At 37.4% G+C, this 17664-nt stretch overlaps 2 protein-coding genes across 3 annotated transcripts in view; one reads left to right on the top strand and one right to left on the bottom strand.

Annotated features, from left to right (window-relative positions):
- The window catches only part of LOC137982996 (origin recognition complex subunit 3-like), a 16325-nt gene extending 3123 nt beyond the window's left edge, over positions 1–13202 (top strand). Inside the window, exons 5-24 of one of the 2 annotated variants that reach the window (XM_068830156.1) lie at positions 255–359; positions 996–1051; positions 1646–1738; positions 2095–2137; positions 2823–2907; positions 3824–3983; positions 5032–5145; positions 5679–5815; positions 6843–6906; positions 7022–7138; positions 7930–8009; positions 8748–8834; positions 9476–9546; positions 9835–9920; positions 10530–10621; positions 11686–11761; positions 11846–11911; positions 12043–12159; positions 12592–12680; positions 13064–13202. In XM_068830156.1, the coding sequence (XP_068686257.1) occupies positions 255–359; positions 996–1051; positions 1646–1738; positions 2095–2137; positions 2823–2907; positions 3824–3983; positions 5032–5145; positions 5679–5815; positions 6843–6906; positions 7022–7138; positions 7930–8009; positions 8748–8834; positions 9476–9546; positions 9835–9920; positions 10530–10621; positions 11686–11761; positions 11846–11911; positions 12043–12159; positions 12592–12680; positions 13064–13169 (1844 nt within the window). In that variant the 3' untranslated portion in view covers positions 13170–13202. The remainder of the gene's footprint in view (positions 1–254; positions 360–995; positions 1052–1645; positions 1739–2094; positions 2138–2822; positions 2908–3823; positions 3984–5031; positions 5146–5678; positions 5816–6842; positions 6907–7021; positions 7139–7929; positions 8010–8747; positions 8835–9475; positions 9547–9834; positions 9921–10529; positions 10622–11685; positions 11762–11845; positions 11912–12042; positions 12160–12591; positions 12681–13063) is intronic. The other variant, XM_068830157.1, reaches the window with a different exon arrangement.
- On the bottom strand, positions 12924–17639 carry LOC137982997 (protein MIS12 homolog). Its single transcript, XM_068830158.1, has 10 exons — positions 17481–17639; positions 17321–17388; positions 16698–16739; positions 16056–16118; positions 15904–15963; positions 15615–15698; positions 15064–15126; positions 14913–14970; positions 14042–14136; positions 12924–13312 (listed from the first exon to the last, which is right to left on the bottom strand). The coding sequence occupies exons 1-10, from the start codon at positions 17563–17565 to the stop codon at positions 13253–13255; spliced, it is 678 nt and encodes a 225-aa protein (XP_068686259.1). The 5' UTR covers positions 17566–17639; the 3' UTR covers positions 12924–13252.
- Positions 17640–17664: the final 25 nt, after the last annotated feature.

Here is a 17664-nt window from a genome sequence, read left to right as displayed (position 1 = left end):
CAAGACCCGCTCTGACCACTCGTTGAATTTGTTCCTGGTAGTCCCTGGTTCAACTTCCCAGCCGCACTTGTAAATAGCCAACTGGTTTGCCTCCGGCCAGTTGTGATTCTTAACAGTTGTTGTTGTTGTTGTTATGTTCCGTCATTTCGTTAACTTTGTTTCATTGGCCTTGAAAAGCCCCTATGGGGAGTGGTCAATTCAGTATGCAATTTTTTGTAATGTGTTTCATACTTAATTTGGTTATATTTTTGTAGGTGTCAACATGCCTGATCATGATGTGGTTTTTTCTCAGCTAGCAACTGAACTAAAAGACCAAGTTACTCCCTTTGTGGCTGTGCTTTCATCTAAAGATTGTGCAGGTTCAAAACTATCTTCATTTGTCTTGCATTTCCTGTTAAAAGAGAAGGATCCTCCCAAAGAAGAGGTTTTAAAATCTTGTTGAGTTTTTATATTAACTTGATTACACACAGGCAAGTTTTCCTCGACAAGTTTTCTTTGCATGTGTTAGTGAGGTGCAAAATAAGCTACAATCATGGACAAAACCTGTTAAGAAAAGTCCGTACAAAACTGACAAAAAGCACTTGTTCGCTATTTCTTCCTTGTGAATTCCACAGCAGTTACTACTCCTTTCCCTCCCCCTATCCAATATTGATTTGGAAAGTTTTGATATCCAGGAAACTGTTCACGATCCCCAGAAAACAACATTCAGATGGAGGGGGTCAATTTGTTTGCTTACTACTGAAAGCGCTTGGAAGGGTAATTTTCTTACGAGTTTTGTTCACAATTGTATCAAACTCACAGACAGTGGCTGAATATTTCACCACAGCTTTGAAAGATGCTGGCACGAATTTTTGAGGATTCCCATTGAAATCTTAATGCCTATCTTCTCCCATCTTTATGTGATCCTAAAAGAATTATCTGCAGGATTGTTGTTTGAGAAGGACAAGATCCTATACGTGCATAACAAATGGTAACTTATTTTCCTTTTATTTCAGTTATGAAGGCAACCATGAAAAATGTGATATCACAGTTTATTGGTTATGATGTGGAAGTAAGTGATGAACTATGAGTCATTCAGGATTATCAAAAATGGGAGATATTGTTGACCTCTCACTAACCGAGCATGAAGGATGTGCTGAGAGATATTGTCCCAAGGTCATGGCAGTGCGAGGTCTGTACAAAAGTGTCCAAGGGCCAATATTCCTCAGTACAGTCCCGAGCAACTGAGGTTAGTAAGTTGTTTATTATATGGCAGTTCTTTAGGAGATCAGACACTTCTCCACTTTGTGAATGTTTGTAATCTTCGTCTTCCATCGGTGAACTTTGAACGGTAATCATTTACAATGTAAAATTAAACTTCGCTTGTATTGTACTATTGTACTATTGTACTATTGTGGTGAAATAATTAAATTTTGCTTTTTATGACTATTTTCATTAGTTATTGAAGTCTCAAGTTTATTTAGCCAAAGACAGAGAGGCTTACTAAAAAATCAACTCAAATCACGTGAAATCAAAGCAGATCAAAGTTTGGTTTTTGGTTTTTGGAAAAAACAGGAGTATCCCAAGAAAATCTTTCACAGCTGAACAATGCATTTGCAGAAATGCAACTGTGTTGTTTTTAACTAACTGTTAGTTTCTTATCTAGGATGAAGGTGATCCTGTTTCATCCCCTCAAGGCAAGAAGATCACTAGTTTTACAATGCCAGTGCTTTGTCATTGGTACAAAAAAATGACTCAGGTTTGTATCTTTGATCGGTAAATGCATGTAACCTAGCAGGGGTGGATCCAGGATTTTTCTTAGGAGGGGGTGCACCTCTAAGAATACCAGTTGTATTAGAAAGCCCAAGGTCATCTTAAGGAGAGGGGGGTGCATATCCCCTACACCCTCCCCCTAGATCTGCTCCTGCCTATGTGAAAGAGTGAGCACCAACATGAATGACTTTATATGCCTTTGAGGGCCCTGATAGAATTAACCTTGTTAAATCACAAAGCCATTTTGACAGAAACAAGAGTACCGTATCGTTGTGATATTGTTGGCTGCCCACTTGTTTTATCTTGTAAATGTTTCCATTTGATTTCTTTTGCTTTTTCCAGAATGATGACTCCAAAAGACGACCTAAGAGATCTCATTGTTCAGGTGAACTTGATGCATTGTGTTGTCGCTTTCTTTTCCATTCATGAATCATCCTGACCTTCTAACTTGTGTTAATGCTTGGGTGCGCAGTAAAGACAACCGACACACTCGAATGGACCACAGGTTTAGGGGCCTCGGCACCTAGCCGAGGGAGTGCCTCGTGCTTGTATTGCAAGGCAGGGATAATTGCTGGCATGTCCTAGGGCCAAGTCAACCTAGTCCAACAATGTAGTAATATGCATCCTCCCTGACGAAGCTTAAGCAAAGGGCAATTTCCTGCCCATAGTTTATTAATTTAACCCATTGACTCCCAGGGGTTCCCCATTGATGAGTAAAATCATCTGGTATTAGACAGAGTAAAATACTAAGTGTGGCCAGTTCAGGGAGTCAAAGGGTTAAAGAGAGCTGACTAGGTTACAAGTAGCTGGCAAGGTAAACATTAAAAGAACCAGAAAGTAAAATGAAGGAAGGGAGGGATGAAAATCCTGAAGGAAAACAAAAACCTTGAGCTCTCTGAGAAAGTCAAGCCAGGAAGGTTCACGTGGTGAGATTGATTGTAAGAGCCAAATAAGGTAAACATTTGATGGGAAGTCACAGCAGTCCTCCCCAGGATCCACCCAGTGTTTGCTTACCAGCATTAACTTCTATTTTATTCAAAAATGTCAATTGATTGATTGTTATTTTACAGATCATCGTCCCCCTTTGGTTATTATCTTTGAGGACTTTGAGGGTTTCCAACCTACAGTAGTTCAGAATTTTGTAACAATTTGCAGGTAAGTAAACAGTTCTTAAATTTTTTGGCATGAAAATCTCAAGTAATTTATGTAATTTTCAGCAAAAATGTTAGTCCTTGAAGTTACAGGAGGTTAATTTGTTTACGCTCATGAAATGGTTGTGTAAAGTTGATATTATGATCGTAGATAATTTTCATTAAGCATCATTATTACTGCCACTACAGTGGAACCTCTCCTTTGGGACACGTCTGTTCAGGGCACAACCTCCATTCAGGGGATACAGAATTTGGTCGTGAAAAAATGTTCATACTTATCTTTGTATCCAACCCAACCCCTATTCAGAGGACACTGGCCCGGGTCCCGAGGTTGTCCCTTACATGGAGGTTCCACTGGATAAGAACATTGATATGGACACATGAACATGAACTATGGAATAGAATGAAATAAAAGTTGGAAAGAGCAACAAACGTATTCCAACTATAGAGATTGTTTCTAGGAAAATGCTTTTAATTAGCTGCGGCAACCTGTTGATATGTCCCTAGAGTTGCCTAGTATACGGTACTTCAGGCACACTGTGTGGTCATCCTAGTTTCACTCCCCATTTGACGGAACATACGGGGCATATTCTTTCTCAAGCTCTTTGTCTTCCATTCTTAGTAACTATGTGTGCGTGGGAAGAAACTGATTTGAGATTTGACTAAAACAGGCCTAATTTGGCTTGATAAGTTGGTAGATGGTTTTTTTGCCCTATTCTTACTGCTGTGTTTACAAGGGATTACCTACTTAGTATCATGTAAAGATTGACATTTAAACACAGAGCAAAATCTTATACAAATTATAACATACTTTGACTTCATTTCATCTTGAATTATTGGTGTAGCTCTACTGAGCTAAGGCATTCACATTATTTTTTAATGACTTGCCCCAATAACGAAAACCAAAATTTGCTTTATAGCCAATATTTGAGTGAGCTTCCATTGGTGCTGGTGTTTGGAATAGCAACTGCTGTTACAACCATTCATAGAGTTCTTCCTCATGCAGTTTCCAGTGTGTTGTCAATTGAAAGATTTCAATCTCAGCCGTCACACATTTCTGTCTTGGAGATCATTAACAAGGTATGTTTTGACAAAAGGGCTTCATTTTCTCAAGAACTTATCTACTGTTAGACAGTAAGACTGAGATAATTATTATTATCTCAGTCTTACCCCATTGACCCCTGGGAGTGAGGGTTAACAGATTTTACTCTGTTTAACGCCAGACAAGTTTTCTCGTCAACTGGAGGCATCATAGGGTGTTTGAGGTGTCAGTGGCTTAAGGTAATAAAAATCATGATATGATATTATGGAAAGGGATCTTTTACTTATTAGTTTTTAAGTCCAGTTCTTCTTTGCCATGACTGTAAGTTATTTGATTCTGGTTGACGCATTTAAAGGCTTGTAAAAAAAGGTAAAGTCTCTGTTACCAGCCTAACAGGCCCATCAGGCTGGTGCTTATCTCTGGTTTCGGTAGCATGAAGCGACTAGAAGTATGATAATTGTTACTCCCCCCTGGATGGGATGCTAGTCCATCGCAGGGTTACCCACAGCATTTTCACCGGTACCCATTTATACACCTGGGTGGAGAGAGGCACCGTGGGAGTAAAGCGTCTTGCCTAAGAACACAATACAATATCCCCGGCCAGGACCCAAACCCGGACCACTCAATCCGGAGTCAAGCATTCCAACCATGAGGCCACCGCGCCTACCATTTAAAGGCTTGTGTTTTCATTACACTAGCTTCAATGTGAATAAATTTCTATTTTTTCATTAGAAGTGGACTCATCTTGAGAACATTAATATTGCCTGCCCCTCCTCAGAACACTGAATTGTGAGTGGTTGAGCTGTACCCATATTCACATTCAATAGACTATATTCGTATTCTCAGTATTGGACTGGAAGTAGCTTGCAATGGAGGCTAATGCAGTGGAATACATTAAAAAGTATTTGCATTTGAAAAGATTCCCCCGTATTAGCCTCCATTGCAAGCTAGTTCCAGTCCAATACTGAGAATATGAATATGGTCTGTTAATAAACCAATATACCGGTAGCCCCTACATCAATTTATTTAAAGATTCTTGAGTTCAGATCTTGTTTTAATATTCATAAATCTGCTTGTATTAATTAGGTGTTGATGACTGCAAAGTTTCGATTCAAACTTGGTGCAAGAGTTTTAAGATTTCTTTATGACAATTTCCTGCTCCATGATTTCTCATTACAAAATTTTGCCAGAGGGATTCAGGTAAACCTAACTTTTTTTTTAGTTTAACACTGCTACGATTGATGGTTTTAATCTCTTTATTGTGTCCGCTTTAAAAAAATTAATCCTAATTTATCAAGTTTACAGTAATTGTACTATGCTTGTGCCCAGTTTATGTGGCAAGCATTGAAAGGATACAATCGTAGCACAAAGGGAGAATTAAGAGCAGGGGAATTCAGCCACACTGACAAAATTGCACTTTCATCTTCTGCCTAGCCTTTGTGGCTGGTGGGATTGTTGGCATGGGAGGCAAATAGCGTGCAGTGAAGTGGCACGGACAATGGGGAGGAGTGCTGATTTCATAGTGCAGTTCCCCATTCTCCGTGCACCGTGGCTTCGCTGTTTGTTATTTGCCTCCTGAAACAACCCAGCTAACTTCTCACCTCAGAGTCACTGAATATAAGAAGTAGACTAAGATAGTCCCCATCATGAAGTAATAAATGACACTGTACTGACAACACTCACCATGCAGTAAGGATTTGTCTAGCAAAATTTATTTCATTTTTGTCTTTTAGTTTTGTTTGATGGAACACTACTATGAGAGTCCATTAAGTGTGCTGTGCTGTGTCTCAGATGAGAGCAGAAAAGATATCTTGGATAAAATGACTCACAAACAAGTAGAGATGTGTAGAAAAACATTGTCTTTCCGTAGGTAAGTGAAACTTATAAAAATTTAATGTTTTCATTTCAGTGGATAACCATCCAGTTTTATCGCCATTTTGATAAGTACCCTAGAATATGGATGGATAGAGTTTTTTCTAGATCTGTGGTGAAAAACACCAGTGGATCTTAAATGAATGGCGATATTTATGACATTTTCCAGGATCTTCACTAATTGCAAATGAGCAACTATATTGCAGAGTGGAGGTTGTGTGTCTGAATGCACATCAATAAAATTTGGTTTTAGATGGAGAACAGGGTGACGCAGTGGAGCATTCACCTCCCACCAAATGTGGTGTGGGTTCGTTTCCCAGACTTGGCGTCATAATGTGGGTTTAGTTTTTTGGTTCTCTACTCTGCTCAGAGAGGTTTTCCCCTGGGTACTCCGGCTTTGCCCTTTCCTCAAAAACAAACCTATGATTTCATTTGAGTTGATTTTATTTTATTTTATTTCTATACACTGTCCCCAATTAGTGTCTCAGAGCTAAATACACCTGACACTTATTTATAAAGCAAGTTTATCATCTTCATCATTATCAAATGCATTGGTAGAGGTCCTCTAAAATATTGCCAGCTTGAAAAATATAATGGCTGATGTTAAAATTGAATGTAATCCCTCCATCTGAGTGAATTAAAAACTAATGCCTTCATTTGCTTATAATGCACACCAATCACCTATCAAATGGGATCATGGTTTAACACCTATCCAGAAATTTGAGGATCCAGACAAGGTTCTTGTGTGATCAATAATTGCCACTGGTGCTCAAAACACGTGTACAACATGCAATTACTACTGTTAATTAGAGTAGGAGTCTTTGTAGTAGAAAGGCTAAACATGTCATGGACAGGGTGAGTATATGCCTAGTCTAGAAATTTGCTGCAAAACTCAGGTGTGATCTTAGTTTAAGGATCTTTGAGACCCAGAGGCACCTATCCACACACCCACAGTCTGACAGAATATTATTTATTTTAAGTCATCATGCAATAATAATATTATTATTTCCCTTTATAAACATTAGATATGTTGAAGGTTCACCAGCTTCAAAACAACTTGAACTTCTACTTGAAGATTCTAAAACAAAGGTTAGCTCTGTTCGAAACACTTTTTTCCTGTCACAGAGAGGTTATTCCTTAGCTGAAGTGTTTTACTGTATTTTAAAGGAGTTCAGTCATTTGTTTTTGCTTTAAAACCCTCTAGGATGTGATAGCTGATTTGCTGGAAAATCTTGATCAATACCATTGGCATTTCTTTCCGGTTTTAAAATGTCTGCATGTTGTCACCAGCAATCTACCAAGACATCCTTTAGGAAAAAAGGTAAAAAGGACTTCTGTCATGGTCAAACATAATAATGGGGAAATAACTATAATATTAGTAATTAAAGGTTGGTGACTGCAAGACTATTGGATAGGGCTGAAATTATGTTGACTTCAATACTTTCTTATCTGCAAAAAACTCTCAATTTACAATAATAATAATAATAATAATAATAATAATTCAAAAATGGGCTGGAAGATGGGTCAAAGAGGGGAGGCCTACTTGACGAAGGCAACAATCAAAATTAATGTTTAACTTATTCATCTTGCTTGAAGAGGATTGCACCCATCACCTTGCTTGTTAACCCTTCTCTGCAAAAAAACTGTTTGTGTTTGGCATTCTCAATCAGCACTTTTTTTCCTTCAGGGATCTCAAATGTTACGTTTTTGGTATTTTGGAGGTTGAGGTTTCAAACATTGTTTACTCGACTTAACCAGTTCCGTTTGGTTGTGGTTGACTGTACTTTTCTTTTTCAATATTGCATTAAGTCTCTTGGTGGCATTTTTTAATGCTGATATGGATTATTTAATTGATTAATTTTGTTGTGCTGCTGTGTCATTATTGCAGTATTTTAGCACTCTCTTGTCGCCATATCTGGCCATGTCTTTCTACTTTGTATTTTGGACTTCCTACTGAAATGATTTTCTCTATGTCATAATGCAGTGACAAAGGAGAGGAGTGGTTATCCACGTTTTTTTTTCCATTTTGTCATACTGTACAGTACCTCCATTGAGCTTGTCTACCACTTGTTGTACATTGTATCTCTAACAATAACTGATTGATTGTGACAGCTGTATGATGTTTATGAAAGCAGTCTCTCAAGCAATATCTGTGATAAGACAGAGTATGGAGAAGCAATGTCTTTGTTGAGGTACTGTTATTAATAATGGACTCCAGGAATTGACCCAAATTTACACATTCAAATTTGTAGTGACATCCAAACACTGAGGGTTTACACTAATAATTGTGTCACAAACAGCCTGATCAACTACAGTAATCACAGTGCAAAGAGCTTACATGCTCACAGGATGGGAAAATGCATGGACAAGTCATAATATTATTATAATAATTATAATAATTATTATAATTATTATAATTATGCATAGTAAGCAAGTAATCCTCTAAAATAATCCTCTAATAATTATAATAATTATTATAATTATTATAGTTATTGGTCTGCTTCATATTGCTTAGAAAATTAGGGCTATTTTCAGTCAATCATTGAGCCAATCAATTCTAGTGAGATCTAATTAGTAATAATTTATATTTTTTCCAGTTCTTTTTACCAACTTACTTAAATCTAGTTCACAGCACCTGTGTGTTTCTCTTCTGTAGTAACATTAATAGTAACGTTGGAGATCAATAAATTGGTACAGTAAAAACCTTAGTATGTAGTTTACAGGTGCAGATTCAATACCAAAGAAACGTCCTATTAGAAAGAGAATTTTTAAGACTTTTTCTCTCTTTAATGCAATTTTCAGCATTTTTACTGTTAGTCACTGGGACAGTCTATGATCAATTTCCAAAAAAGGCACAAACTGACCTAAATCATCCCTGGGTGTTTAAATCTCCGAGAAATCATTATTTCAGTTTGAGTTTTCCTCCACAGGGTGTATTCTAGAGATGAGCTTCTTCCACTTCTTGAGAAATGTATTGAAATCCTGGGAAGTGCTTTGATTGAAAATGAATCCAAACTGTAAGTTAATTGTAGAACACCACTTTAACCCATTGTCACCTCAAACACCCTAGGACACCCCCAGTTGTCGAGTAAAATCGTTTGGTATTAGACAGAGTGAAATCTGTTAAGTCTCACTCCCAGGGGTCAATAGGTCAAACAAGATAACGTTTCACGCCTTTCTTGTTTGTTTTCCTTGAACTTTTAATCCAAATAATGATAGCTTCTCTATGATACTGTACTTTACACACTACTTGGCCAATTATTTGGCAGGCTTCATTCCAAAGAATGTCTCTGTTACTTGACTCGATTAGCAAAAGGAAGGACCGTACCTAGTTTTGTCTGTCAGTCTTTGTACTCTGTGTTATGCTATACTTAACTTTAAACTACTGGTACCCCAGGGTTTTCCCTAGTTTTCAGCACAACAGGTAAGGGACCTTTTCAAACCGGTAAAGCATTTGGTTAATGTTGGACGTTCTGCAAAGGATAAGCGACCTCTGAGCGTTTGCAGGCGGTAATAAGTGCTCTTACAAGCTGTAAATTTTACTTGTTACTGCCTGATAAGGAGAACACTGGTACCCATGTGTGCCAAAATATTTTAATTAGTTCCAGTTATTTAAAATAGAAGTTCTGTTATTGCTGCATTTTTTGTTACTTCATAGCCATTGTCAAAAGCTTAGGGAGTCAAAAGATGTCATTGAGGGAATTTTCCACCAGTTTCGAGACCTTAATGGTATGGTAGATTTCCTATGTAATTTTTTTAAATGGCTGAGTCGTCTTTGTTTTAGACAAAATTACCTAAAATAGCGTGACCTAACCCCTTTAAGTGCTCCTCTTTCCACTGTTACAACCCCTGTCTATCTTCATGTACACCCAATGCAATAGATTGCAGCTACTTATTAATGACAGCCTGTTGCATGACGAAGAGTCTTTTTATAATATAAAAGACCGCCTAATTTCGTGGTATTATGAGACACAACAATGGAATCCAACTTAACGGGTTCAAGTTTTTAACTTACAGTTCTGCAAGAGACTCAAGAACAGGCCTCAAGCTCATCTCATAGAGAAGCACTTTCAACTTTTACAAATAGATTTGAACTTCAAGAGGTGTGTACTGTTTCAAGCTTTTTACAAAGACAGCCCATGGCAACCTTGTTTGCGCAGTTTTTCATCTCCCCACCCCAGAGGGAGTGAGGGAAGCAGACCCTGGTTCAGGCTTGTCACATGTCTCCCAAAAAGTGTGAGATGACAAAAACCACCAGAGGGACAGGCAGCCAACATTTGTCTTTCCTGATGAGCTCACTATAGAAGGGGAAAATTTACCAAAGAGCAGTGCTGGCAATAGGTGAAAAATAATAGATTTCTGTACCCCATAGACAAAACAGCAACCACATCTCCACCAAAGTAAACTGCTTCCAATCACTTAACTGCTCACTGAAATTGAACATTGAAGATTGCTGAAAAACAGAGATTGATCTACCCCAAGCTTCAGCCACTGCTTCAAGCATCGTTTTGGCGGCGACAATATTTGGAAAAGCAGGGAACCCTAGCTCCCAAGGTGGAAAATTTGTCACAAAGACACATGACCAGCCTGAACCAGGGTTTTTCTTCCCTTGCTCCCTCTGGGGTGGGGAGATAAAAGACTGTGGGAATGAGGTTGCCTTCATGGGTGATTTACCTGTTTATTGACTTGTAATGTGTCTTTGCTCATGACAGCGACTAATGAGTGCAGCAAAACAGAAAAGAAGAGAGTCACCATATGACAGACTGAGGCAAAGTACAGTGGATAATTTGGATGCAATGTTTCGGTAAAGCTTTTCTTTTATGTTATTGATATGCCTCGTCTATCCTGATTGATGGATCAGTTTTTTAAAAAATTGCAAAAATTCCCTTTTCTGACTCAAGGATCTTCACACAGATCTCAACAACCATGCTCCAAAATCCTTGAGGATCTCAAATTTTCTTGCTTTCGTTCTTTGAAGATTTTGTGCAATCCTATGATGAATCTCATCAACTTACCTATACGTAGCCTTCATTACTCCTTTTTAAAACATATCCAGATGCCCATTCCAATAATATTATTTTTATTATGATCTTTGCAAGTATCTTAAGCAACTGAACATTTTCAAAGTCTTCTATCACAGTGCCATAAGCTTTTCATTACAACCTATTCTTATGACACAGCTGTTACTTTAATTTATGTCTGTTGCTTTGTGAACGAATCCGAAGACTTGTGGTTATTATAGCTTGGTACAACTCCATTCATCTTAAAGGACCTCTCTTAAAGACGAGTATTACAGTTAAATGACTTTGTAATGCATTTCTCTCGCTGCTTCTTTCATCACTTTAATTTAATTTTCTTTGTTTTGGTGTCTGAAGAACTCTCATCAGCAGTCAGACGCTAGAAAAATAATATAAAAGTAAACATGAATGCAAATGGTATTTACTGGTTGGGGGACAGCTATTCTTAGAGTTATTTTCACAGAATTATTCAAGATTTTGGATTTTGACAGTCGTTAACTCTAACTCTAAGTCATAACTCTACTGAAATAACTATTGATAGTTAACCTCATCCTGGTCACAGTTGTTCAAAGAGTGGAAGTGCTATCCACTGGATAGGTTATTATCCATTAACTAGCTCATTTAGTGTGGATAGCATTTACTAGCTGGATGTTGGTTTATCCAGTGTGCTATACACCTTCTGAGCAACCAAGGCTTGGTCTCCCACCAGATAAGGGCTACCAAAAATGATCAAGACTTGTGGTTATTATAGCTTGGTACAACTCCATTCATCTTAAAGGACCTCTCTTAAAGACGAGTATTACAGTTAAATGACTTTGTAATGCATTTCTCTCGCTGCTTCTTTCATCAGAAAGTTTTTAACTTGTCCCCGGAACCTGCCACTGTTTGAAGTTATGTACTATGACAATGTGTTGGAGACCAAAAAGGTTTGAGTTTAACTTTGGTTCAGTGACCTGATATGTTCATGAGAATTGTAATGAGTTTCAAAATGAACTTTCATTTTTTGGCAGCATCTAATGGGAATGCCTCGTTTGGCTATCCAAACAGCCCTCAGCAATCCACAGTATTATCTCAAGGTGAAAAAGCTTTTTTTTGTTGTGTGTATAATGTGTTAGTTGTTAAAATAATATAATACGCGAAGGACATTTGCATGGACATCTCAATAAAGGGGAATGCAAAGGGAATTTTATTTGTCTTGTATTTTCAGTGTAAGTGTTGTCAGACAGATGTAGGAACAGTTCAGGACACATTTCCAGACATTTGCATAGCTTACAAACTTCATTTGGAGTGTGGCCGTTTAATCAATCTTTACGACTGGCTTCAGGTTAGTAGTTTTCACCACCTATGCCTTTGAAAAGGAGAAAATCATGAGCCATACCACTGTGAGAAACACTTATTTTTTTTTTTTACCTGAACATAATTATCTGAATCACAACTTACTGCATATTTCATACTGGGCATAAAACTCCATGTTTCGGCTACTATTTTTACAGTAAATAGTGCTCAAATTAATGTTATAAGCAAATGTTATGTTCAAATTCTATAAAGTTTGACCATAGCTCTTATAAATACCTCCTTTCTTCCTTTCCTTGAAACTGGCTCTTTGACCAAAGTTCATTATTATTAATAATAACTTCTGACTGGATTATTCTTTGATTTGAAGTGAAGATGCAGGGAAAGGCATGCATTTGTTATTGAATTAAAAGACTGAATGGACTAAAGCTCTGATAACTGAAGTTTCCTTGTTCTGATTCAGGCATTTAGAGCTGTTTTAGATCCTCAAACAGAACAACAATCTGTGGAAGGGTCACCAAAGAAAAAACAGAGGACAGATGACCAACTGCAGTATCCTTTTTCTCCAAATTAACTCATTGACTCCCAGGGGTTCCCCATTGACGAGTAAAATCATCTGGCGTTAGACAGAGTAAAATATCAAGTCTAGCCGGTTAAAGGGTTAAAATAATGTAATTTTAAGAAAACATCATTTCTGCCAGCCCTTGAAGAAGAATCAATCTTGCCAAGGTTTTCTTCAACATGGATTGTAAAAGCTGAAGCTGTGGGGTGAGCTCAAAAAAAAGAAGAAACAGATTTGTAAACAGAAGTGAGTTTATTTCTTCTTGAGTGTCAAGGTATTACTGCTAAGCACCTAAGACTACAGGTAACAGCTCTTGTTGATGCTTGCTTTAAGGACATGGGATGCCTGTTATAACCTTAACCTTTAAACACAGCGCTAGGTTCATCCAGGCTGTCTCTGAACTCCAATTTCTTGGATTCATTAAGGCAACCAGACAGAAAACTGACCATGTACAAAGACTTACTTGGGGAGCATGTTGATTTTTGAAAAGACCTGTCGGCTATTTTGTTACATTTTGTACACAAATGTAAAGCGATTAAATAAATATTTGCCAAAAAAATGTTCACTTTAATTTAATTTTCTTTGTTTTGGTGTCTGAAGAACTCTCATCAGCAGTCAGACTCTAGAAAAATAATATAGAAGTAAACATGAATGCAAATGTTATTTACTGTCGTCCTGGTCGAGGACAGCTATTCTTAGAGTTAGAGTTAGGTTTCCAAAATCCTGAATTCAAGATTTTGGACTTCCAAAATCTTGAATTCAGGATTTTGGCAGTCATTAACTCTAACTCTAAGTCATAACTCTACTGAAATAACTCAATTGATAGTTAACCTCGTCCTGGTCACAGTTGTTCAAAGAGTGGAAGTGCTATCCACTGAATAAGGTATTATCCATTAACTAGCTCATTTAGTGTGGATAGCATTTTACTAGCTGGATGTTGGTTTATCCAGTGTGCTATACACCTTCTGAGCAACCAAGGCTTGGTCTTCCACCAGATAAGGGCTACCAAAAATGACCAAGTCTGTGCATACCAGCACAAAGATAATAGAATGATTCTTTGGCAGCCATTTTCAAATTCCACCTATGCAGGCTTGTCTTGGCTTAAGAGGTGTACCAGGCGCAGATCCAGGATTTTGAAATGGTGAATTTTTGTAATAATGTAATAGAACCAAAGCCTGGTTGAGGTGTTCGAGGGATAAGAAAAAAAAAGAAAGAAGGGGGGCTGAGAAAAAGGGGTTGAAAATTCACCCATTTCACCTCCCCTGGATCCATGCCTGTGTACCTGTATTGTTCTTTTTTGTAGTTCTATTGCAAGTGAAATATCCAAGAGGGAAGGCAAGCCTTTTAGTACCTGAACTTGAAAGGTTCCAGCATTGATTCCTTCGGCTATTAAATGATGAACCTCCTCTGCCTTTTCATGCATGGAGACTATGCATTGCTTGACACCTAAAAAGGAAAACCTGGTTCCATAAACTGTATTCCTTCAGCTAACATTGCTTTTGAAAAACAGCACAGGTACAGTTGAGATCGGAACAAATTTACTCTCTCAGAATAAAATCATGCTTTACTCTAATCGAAGCAGCTTTTAATCAAAGCATGCCAAATTAAGGGTGCGTTCAATTGACTGTATTTCGGCATAGGAATACAAGGAATAGAACTTAGAAATCCTTTGTTTTTACAGAGCTTTGTAAAAAACCTCTAACATACTATTTTAAACATATCCTTGTTGCTTCAAAACACCAGACATACCGTTTTAAATCATCACTCCACGTATTCTTATTCCGGAATAGGGACAATCGAACGCACCCTAAAAAACTTTACTTCCTTTAAATTAAGTTTGGCATAATTGCATCTAAACCAGCCTTGGAAAGTCAATCACAAATATACGTACTTTGTTATCACCAAATGAGAATGTTTACTGTTTAGGACATTTTAGTTAAATGCCTGTAAATAAGCAACAAACCTTCAGCCACAGTAGTTAATATGAAAAATGTTATATGTGAAATTAACAATAATTATATTCCATGTTGCCATGCATCTGTTCAGTAATAGACCTAAGAGGCTAACTCAATAAAAACATCTATTTGTTTTATGTAATAAAGAATTTAAAGGTTTTTAAGATGACATCAGCTTTGTATCTGTCCTCTAACAGATCATAGGAAATCTGAACAAATCAAAATGCATTCATTATTAGGCTTATTATATATAATTAATTTCAATACCTCCACATTCTCTGAATGCTTCCTGCATTCCATCCAATTGTTTAGAAAAACTCTCAAGCTAAAAGAGGACAATGAATTTATAAATTATTATCATTTCAAGCTGTGTAGTGGCTATCATCAAACACAGTAAGGACACCAGACAGCAAATCACCTGTGCTTGCGCAATGTCCAATTCTTCACTTTCCTGCCTCAGTGCTGAATTCACATAACGTGCCTGTTGTGCAAAATAAATGGCAATCACATTACAAGCTAAGTATGACGGTATTATTACGAAGCTGTACCTTTTCTCAATGGGTGTGAAAAATACTAGTACTAAGGGTGAGTCCTGGGCAGTGAGTTGAAATTGTCTTACTCCCACGAGTCGGTGGCTTAATTCGCAAACATGACCATTGAACTGCCAACCTTATTTATCTGCAAAGTATTTCACAGGGTGTCAGGATTTCAGAAAAGGTTTATGTGCAAGATTCCAACAGAGAAATGGAAGGGGTTGTTCTCTGTGATCCTTTCAGCATTAAAAAGTCTGTCAATAAAAATTATTGGCAGACTTACCATTGATTTCTGGTGAGGTGCCCAGCACCAGTTCCAATTTTTTTTTAACCAAAAGGTCATCTTTTTTCTGGGAAACACTTTGGAGTATCTTGTCTTAAGAGGGTATACTGTAGGATACGAATGAAGTGGAAGCTCTATGTTCATATTACTCACTGCCTTGATTTTCCTTTCAAGTTCGTCAATCTCTTCATCAACTTTCTTTTCGTCTTCTGCTGTGTAGTGACAGCCACCATGCACCTTCACAAACAAAAGGAAAGACAGTATGCTTGTTGTCGTCTTCTCAGTTAAAATTCAAACAAAAAGAAACTCTCATCACTGTACTCAAAGGTCATTTATTTAATGTTTGCTAGCCTCTGACTACTAAGACAAAATGGTATACCTAAAACATGGAAAAGTGAAAATAAAACAATGTATTTATTTATTTATTTATTTATTACGGAACCTTGTCTTCTGGTAAGAGGATATGAGGAGGAATCTTTAAAATGTTCTTCTTAACATAGATCTGCAAGTAATTCAAACATCAAAGAATTAATTTTCAATAAAACCTTCAGATCTTGCATTACCACATAATAAATAATAATAATTGTCCCTCACCTCATATCTGTCAAAAGCGCCATCAATACTGCCGTAAAAATTCTTGATCATTTTCTCACATTCCTGCACGAAAACACACAACTTAAAAACACCATTAAATAGATCTATCCTAACTTTCCAGGATTTTGCATGAAACAAGATGTCTATCGCAAAGTGTCCCCCTAAAGTCCCTCACTCTGGCAGTAAAATCTAAAGGTGTTTTTGCCCAGACTTCTTAAACTGGACACTTTGTGACATTTCAAAATGGAGCATGCATTTCATTTTGCCATCTCACACATAAGTAGCAAAAATGGGGGACAGATAATATTATATTACGTTGATATAGTGCCCATAGCTAGATAATTCTTTGTATCAAAGTCAGCCTAAGCGGCGGAGATCTAACCCGAAGGTCGTGGGTTCAATTCCCACCCTGGTCAGAGTTTTTCTCTGTCCTCGTGTGGGCCCATTTCCATCAGTAGGGCTAATGCTCACATGGTTCATATGGGATTGAAATCTAGCACTTCACAGTACACTCTATTCAGTTAACTCTGTTTAAAATAAGTGCTACACGGCCAACGTTTGTATAAATGTAACCTTTCCTTGATCCAATGACAATTTGCTGTATGTTATGACGTTAATTAAAATTATATTTTGTTGTTTTACCGCATGAAGTTGTTCTTGTGAAGCACTGCTTGACATTGAGGGCTACATGTAAGTAAAATAATTTAACACAAAAGTAAATTTCTAAAAATAACAGAAAAAATATATAATATTATTTTGCACTGTAGGGATAGGAAAGAGGAGTAGGTTGATATGCAGTTCTGTGCTTTTGCAATTGGTGTGTAACAAGGGAAGTTGTTGAACCCTTCCAATCACTTGAAAATTTGCCGCCTTCATTCATGAGAATGACAGTTACAATACACAACATTTATGGTAAAATTTGTTTATGTAATCATCGCAATTTATCTCGATAATGAGATTTTTCTATATTTCCATGCATTCGCTCCAAATAGCCCACTTCGGAAAATACCATAATACTCTTTGTTTGTCCCCCCAAATTTTGCATAAACATGGTTTTTGTTTTCTCTTGGGACCAATGTAAGTCCCAAGAGAAACTGGAAACAAGTGCTTATGCAACATTTGGGGGGACAAACAAAAAGTATTATGGTATTTTCCGAAGTGGCCTATTGAAACATACTGGTAGTTGATGTGGGCGCTCTGTGGTACAGCTCAAAAGGCAAATAACCAAATAATACACCCAAACTATCTAACAAATATAAATATACCTCACTCTTGATCTGATTCTCAAGTTCTTGAAAGCAGTCAAGCACATAGTCATTTACAGCATTGTAAACTACAAGAATCAATAATATATATGAGCACGGCCTCATTTACTGCAGAAACTGTACATTGATTAAATTTATCATCCAGACGACAAAGTGTTACCTCCATTCACGAATGACTCTGGAGTAAAACCGAAGAACTGCGCCTCATACACGTTTTCTCCGGTCTTTCTTGCATTCAGATCCATGGCAAAGTTAACAAAAATTAATTTTGGCAGGAATAAATGTGTGGGACGCTTTCAGATTCTTACATGGGAATACTTTACTCGGTGCAAATTTCGCGCCAG

This window comes from Montipora foliosa, chromosome 13 (genome assembly GCF_036669935.1).
Source record: "Montipora foliosa isolate CH-2021 chromosome 13, ASM3666993v2, whole genome shotgun sequence".
NCBI lineage: Eukaryota > Metazoa > Cnidaria > Anthozoa > Scleractinia > Acroporidae > Montipora > Montipora foliosa.
This window is presented reverse-complemented; position numbering and strand designations above follow the sequence as displayed.